Source organism: Microtus ochrogaster, unplaced genomic scaffold (genome assembly GCF_000317375.1).
Source record: "Microtus ochrogaster isolate Prairie Vole_2 unplaced genomic scaffold, MicOch1.0 UNK109, whole genome shotgun sequence".
Classification (NCBI taxonomy): domain Eukaryota; kingdom Metazoa; phylum Chordata; class Mammalia; order Rodentia; family Cricetidae; genus Microtus; species Microtus ochrogaster.
In genome coordinates, this window is record NW_004949207.1 from 672,495 (window position 1) to 679,207 (window position 6,713).

Consider the following 6,713-nt stretch of genomic DNA (forward strand, 5'->3'; position numbering starts at 1 on the left):
ATGAAAATACATTGTAAAATGTATGAAATATTTAATCAAATACTACTAAAATCTTTTTGCTATTTGTTTTATGTGTGTATGTGCATTATGTGTATGCTGACTGTACACACATGCATCTATACACACAAGCACATGAGCACACACACACACGGAGGATAGAGATGTGCACATGAACATGCATGTGGGGACAGAAGAGGATTCTGTGTCCTCTTACAACATTCTCCATCTCTTCCTCAGGGGCAGCTTCTCTCTGTGAAATGGGGGCTCAAGCATCAGCTAGACTGAAAGCCGACAAACTCTGCAATCCTCCTGCCTCCAACTCCTTGGTGTCACAGCATATGCAGGGACACCAGCTTCCTCCGTGGGTGATGGGATTTGAACTTTGGTCCTCACAATCACAAAGCCAATGCTCTGAACATTTATTTAAAGATGGAGTCCATGTAGCCAGACTGGCCTTGAACTTGCTGTGTAGCTAATGACCATAGACTCCTGATCTCTTCGCCTCCACCTTCCACTGGGATCACAGGTTTGCACCACCCCACTTAAAAAAATCAGTTCTTGTCTCACTGGTGGAGCACACCTCTAATCCCAGCATTCGATAGGCAGAGACCTGCAGATCTCTGTGAGTTCAAGGTCTGTGTAGTCTACATAGCAAGTTCTGGGCCAGCTAGGGCTACATAGTGAGACCCTGCCTCAGATATAAATGTATGTTATATATGGTATATCATTTGAACTCAGCAATATGCACTCCAGTGGCTTACAGCGCATTCATTTTGTGGAGCCAGAGCAGCCATCATTACTATTCAGTTCCAGGATTTTTTAATATAAAGAATTTCCCTTGTTGCCCCAATCTTAACAGGAAGTGTAGGCAAACATGTATATATCTATACTTATATACTACCTTCTTTCCCAGAAAGTCCCAAAATAACAAAACAAAAAACAAAGTTGTTGGAAGTGTTGCATTGAGTAATGGCTGAGAGGGAAAGAATCTCATCGGCCACTGTCATGGCTAAGGTAGAGTCACTAAGAAAGTGCAGTCCCAAGAGGAGAAAAGGCAGGTCAGCAGCTGAGGAGATGGCTCAGTTCAGAAAGCACTTGCCCTGTGCTCTGGTTAGTTATCGTGTCAATTTGACAAAGCTGTAGTTATCTGGGAAGGGGACCTCAGCTGAGAAAATGCCTCCATCAGATTGCCCATGGGCACTTCTGTAGGACATTTTCTTGATTTGATTGATGTGGGAGGGTCCAGCTCACTTTGGTGGTACCATGTTTGGAATGGTGGTCCTGGATGCTTTAATCAAAGCAGGCTGAGCAAGCCCAGAACGCAAGCCAGTAAGCAGCCCTCCTCCATGGCTTCTGCATCAGTTCCTCTTCCAGGTTCTTACCTTAGGTGTTCTTTCCTGAGATATCACACACTTTCTTTGTACGACAGGCCATGTGATCACCTGTAACCTCAACACCATGGGAGATGGGGACAAGAGGATCAATGCAGTTTCGTAGCCCTTCAGCCTAGCCCAGAACAGTGAGTTCCAGGTTCAGTCAGAGACCCTGCCTCAAGTCTGTCTCACAAGAGGAGGATTCCCAGTGTCTCACTCTGGCCTTCCCATGCACAAAAATGTGGTATATGTACACACACACAAATATACAAGACACAGATGCACACACATACATATATGCTTACACCATATTTACATGCTCCACAAAATCAAGATAGAAGGGAGGCAAACAATAGAGTGAGCTCCAGCAGAGGCCATGTGTCTATAGTTGAGAGCCATTTGGAGGTAAAGGGTCCTTGTGGGGTCTGTTGGTCACCAGCATGACCTGGGGCAGGGGTTGAATTCTGCTGGTCTCCATGTCTCTCTCTCTGTATAATGACCATGAGAGTGCCCAGCAGTGGTGACAGGTGGCCGTGGTAACACCCACACGGTGACTAGGCTGGGACTGAGTGACTCTGAGTGGAAGCTGGAAGTCACAGCTGCCACAACAGAGGGGAAGCGACCAGAAGACCTGATCATGGTGAGAACGTGAGGGAGAAGAGGGAACTGAGGGAGGGGAAAAAGAAACTGGGGCAGGGACCCAGAGGAGGAGGGGTATACATGGGGGCCAGAAGGTACCTTCTGTGGAGGGCACAATGAGGGGGTAGCTTTGAGAGAGATGCTAAGGCTTGCAGATCATTATGGGGAAAAGAAAGGTAGAGCTCTGGAGAGTGGATAGAACACACCAGAGGAATCTGGGAAGGATCAGACTTGTAAGATTTCAAATGAAATCTATGGTATAAAAAGCCAGGAACACAGGGCTGACCTGGGATGTCCTCTCTACGGGTGATGGTGAGTTGGGTTCCACCAATTGGCTGCCACTGCTCTATGCCATGTTTTGTGTTCAAATAAATACGGCAGATGTACACTGTCTGGTCCTGCTCCTTCAAGTCCAGGATTTTGAGGGCTCCAGATGTCTGAGGCTGTGTCCAGTTCAGGATGAGTCGGTTCTTGAAATGCTCATGGATGAAACCCGAGGAGGAGTTGTAGATAAATTCCCCATGGAAGTGCTGCCATCTCCAGAGAATCCTCATCCGTGGATCCTTTGCCAACTCCCAGGGGAAGTAGAAGGAGAAGGGGATCTCGATGGAGTCGCCCTCGACACCAGAGAGGTTTTCTGGTTGGTTGACACCAAACGTATTTACTCTGTTGGATCCTGCTGAGTTCCCTGAGAAGGATGGGGAAGAATCTGAAGCCACTGCAGGGGATGGAAAGGACAACCCAGAGCTTCCCGAGTCTTCACCACAGGCAGGAGGAGGACTCAGGGAAGGACTTTCCCCGTGTCCCCACTGTCCATTAGGGGACAGGATAGACAGGAAGAGTTGAGTTGGACCCATTCTGAAGATGAGCTCTCTCTTGTGGCTCAGAGGACAGGCTGGTTCCTCTAGCAGTCACCTCTCCACAGGACAGCCCACTCTTCCCAGCCCCACTCACCCCTCCTGTGGTTAGGTCCCCAGTAGTGAGGTTTCCACCACTCACCAGCTTGCAGGCATGCTGCTGGCAGCAGCAGAAGCAGGACCCATGCCATGTCCGGAATCCCTCCAGGAAGTGAGACCAGCAGAGCCATAGGAAGGAGAGGAGGCCCCGTTGAGGAACCCTGGGTGCTCAGGAGTCAGGAGAGAATCAGGGTAAAGTGAGCCACATTCCCTGGTTCTTCTCATGTGGAGGACTGAGTGAGGGGCAGGACCTCCCCTTCTCCACCTCCTTGTGGCCACCAACTTCCTTTATCATTCTGGCTTCTTCTTTCCCATGTTGCAGAAGATCCACCCTTGTGCCCTTTAGCTCAGCCCCCATTTTTGGCTGGAAGATGCAGCCTTGACCTCTGCATGCCAGGCTCTCCTCTCTTCCACCCTGACCTCCTGTCTCATGCAGTCTTTCCCATTCCCTATGCAGCTGCAATCACTGTTTCCTCAGCTCCCATTTCCTCCACTGCTGCCCTCCCCCCAGTCTGTTTCTCACTATGTCTCCCCTCGTGCGCTCTCTCTCTCTCTCTCTCTCTCTCTCTCTCTCTCTCATAATCACAGTTAAGAGATTGATCATTTTCTGCTCACCAGACACAGCGAGGCAGGAGGTGATGAGGAAACACATTCAGTCCCAGCCCTAGCTCGGTGCCCCCACCATCGTCTGCTCTTTGCACTCTTGCTGCCTGTCAGGGACTCCTCACAGCGTCCCTGGAAAACTAAGGCCCAGTGGACACTCTCGCCCTGGCTTATTGCTGCCGCCGAGTCTGGAATATTCCTGTGCTTCTGGGAAAGTTATAGACCTGTCTGCCTCATCTTGACAGTGACTCCAGAGCTATTCCAGTTTCTGAAGGAGCCTTTTTGCCTCCTGTTACCCTTAACACACACTCAGAGGAGGAAACCAAGGGTCAGAGAAGCCTGCCACATGTCACATGACCGCCACACGGCAGGTGACTGGACTTCAGTCCCATGGAGTTCTTGTATTCCTCCATTCTACACTGACCTCTGGCTGCCTGCTCAGTGCAGTCTCTGAACTCTGCTCACAGGACACGGATCTGCTGCTGGGCTCCAGCAAAACACTTGAGTGATTCCTTCTAGTTCTGTCTGTTCTAGAGCCTCTTTGGATGCAGTGAGAAAAAAAGGCTCAGAGCAGCAATATGTCACTCATGACATCACCTGGGACATCTCTGAGACTGGACACAGCTGGTCCATAATTAGAGTAGTCGTGAGATGTGGGGGGCAGTGGCTGTGGTGTCCAAAGGGCTGTTTCTGTAGGAGATCATCCCACCCTTCCCCATGCAAGATGCTCTCAGTTCCTTGAAGGGCAGGAAGACATGATTGTATCAGAGGAAGTGGCATCATTCTCCCTGAGTGACATGGACAGAGGCAACTTCCCATTCCCTTAGATCTCCTGACATTGACTGCCTTCTCCATGCTCCCCTGAAGGTGACTATATAGTTGTTCTCTGTTATATCTGCTTTCTCTGCCTTCCTCACAGTCCCCATGGTCCTCTGATCCCTTGACCTGAGCTCTCATGGTCATGGACCTCATTCTCAAGGCCTCACTGCCAGTTGCACATGGACGCACTTCTGTGTCCATCCATCCTGTCCTTGGAGATGCAGAGCACAGAACCTTTGGGATGATTTAGCCCCAAATAGACCATCAGTCAGGAGAGGGGACTAGGCCTATTGTACCTGTCAGAAAGCCCCTTGCAACCCGCATTGGATGGGGTCTCATGCAGCCCAGGCTGAGCCTTGAACTTCTTATGTAACCAAAGATGATTTGAACTCCTACAGATCACTCCTCCCAGCCCTCCTATGTTCTGGGTGACAGGTGTGCCCCATCGTGCCCCTTTGTCCTCTGCTGGAGATAGAACCCAGGGTTCTGTGTGTCCCAGGGAGGTAAGCACTCCACCAGCTGATCATTGTCCTTAGCCTTAGTGGCTCTGAGAGGGGACCCTCTTGGTCATGAGTGCTCACCTCCAGTTCATCTGGCCTTGCCCTATAGTCCAGGGTCTGTAGGTGAAGGTCACTCGATGGCTAAGTCTCTGAAGGAGGGGCTGGGCCCCATGAGGCTGCATTATGTCAGCTGCTGGTCTCCAGCAGTTTTACACAACAGGCTCTGATTGGTTCTTCAGGAACCCAGCTTCCCCTTGTGTTCAGCCTCACTGCTGCCACCTGCTGGCTCCTCAATCCCAAGTTCCGGGCGCTGTGTTATAAGTCCTGGACTCAGCAGATTCCCATAGGGACCCTGCTGTGGGATGACTTCTGTCCAGGATGCTGTAATTAGTCTCCTGCAGTGACAACCATTTTCCCCTCAAGAACAGTGACTGGGCCCTGCAGCCATGATGATTTCACAGGGGAGGGGCACTTTCTGTGGAAGAGCAGCCTGGGCAGTGGGGTGCACACATGGGGCTTTTACATACATGTGACCATAGGGAATGTCAGACTGCAGTGTTAGAACCTGGCTGCTGCTTGGGCTGCAAAGTGAGTGTGCCCTTCTTCCTACAATAAACAAGTAAATATAATTTAAAAAATTAAGGTGGTCTTTGTGGCACACGCCTTCTTTCTAGCATATGGGAGGCAGAGACAAGGGGACATCTGTTATTTTGAATCTAGCCTGGTCTGTATATTGAGTTCCAGCAAGGATTGCATAGCGAGACCTTGTCCCAACAAAACAAACAAAACCACAACAGAACAACCAAAACCAGAAAATAAAAACAAACAAACAGAGGAAAAAACAAAACAAACAAATAAGCAAAAACCAATGAACAAAACAAAATATCCAGGTACACGGTGTCTGGAGTAGTAAAGCAGATGTTGCTCTCTAGTCTCCACATGCGTGAGCACACACTGACATGCATGGGGGCACACACACACACACACACACACACACACACAATCATGCAAAGCTCCTCTCACAGCTGATCATCAAGCACCTGCCTTCCAAGTCCTCATCCTGAGCAAGGTTGTGAGCAACAGCAAAGCACAGAGTCCCCGGCTCCTGCAGGACCTTGTGAAAGACGCACGGGTAACAGCAACACAGTGTCCAGGCCGGGTCTCAGCGCTCCCAGTGCACGGGACTGCAGTTACTTCTGCTACCGAGGAGAGGCCAGGATCAGAAGACACAGCAGCCACGTCATGAAAATGGGGACATTGTTCTGAAGAACCTTGGGGCCTGTGTGGAGAGGTGACAACGGGGAAGCGGAGAGGGGAGATTGGAGCCTGAGGTGAGATCAAAGGAACAGGGAAGTCAGAGGCCTCAAACCAGAGCCAGGGTGGCTCACCATGGGTGATGGGCAGTTGGGTCCCATCAATCAACCACCAAGTCTACAAGCCTTCTGTTGTGTTTACAGAAGTACGTGGTCTAGTCCTTCTCCTGTAGGACCAGGATTCTAGGGCTCCAGATGTCTGTGCAGATGCAGCATCCAAGCCTCACTTCCAGGCTTCATCTGGCCTTGCCCTACTGTCAGGGGTCTGTGGGTAAAAGTCAACCAATTGCAGAGTCTCTAGGAGGGGTTGCCCTCATTAGGCCTGACCTATGTCAGCTGCTGGACTCCAGCATTTTTGTTTGTTTGTTTGTTTTTGAGACAGGGTTTTTCTGTAGCTTTGGTGCCTGTCTTGGAATTTGCTCTGTACACCAGGCTGCCTTCAAATTCACAGAGATTCACCTGTCTCTGCCTCCCTAGTGCTGGGATTAGATGTATGTACCACCGCTGCTG

General features: G+C 50.1%; 1 protein-coding gene across 1 annotated transcript in view; it reads right to left on the minus strand.

Moving 5' to 3' along the window:
- Nucleotides 1-3,099, minus strand: part of LOC101992287 (paired immunoglobulin-like type 2 receptor beta-2) — a 17,414-nt gene extending 14,315 nt beyond the window's left edge. Inside the window, exons 1-2 of the mRNA XM_005371471.2 lie at nt 3,012-3,099; nt 2,299-2,700 (exon numbers count right to left, since the gene is read on the minus strand). Of these exons, the coding sequence (XP_005371528.2) occupies nt 2,299-2,700; nt 3,012-3,099 (490 nt within the window). The remainder of the gene's footprint in view (nt 1-2,298; nt 2,701-3,011) is intronic.
- Nucleotides 3,100-6,713: the final 3,614 nt, after the last annotated feature.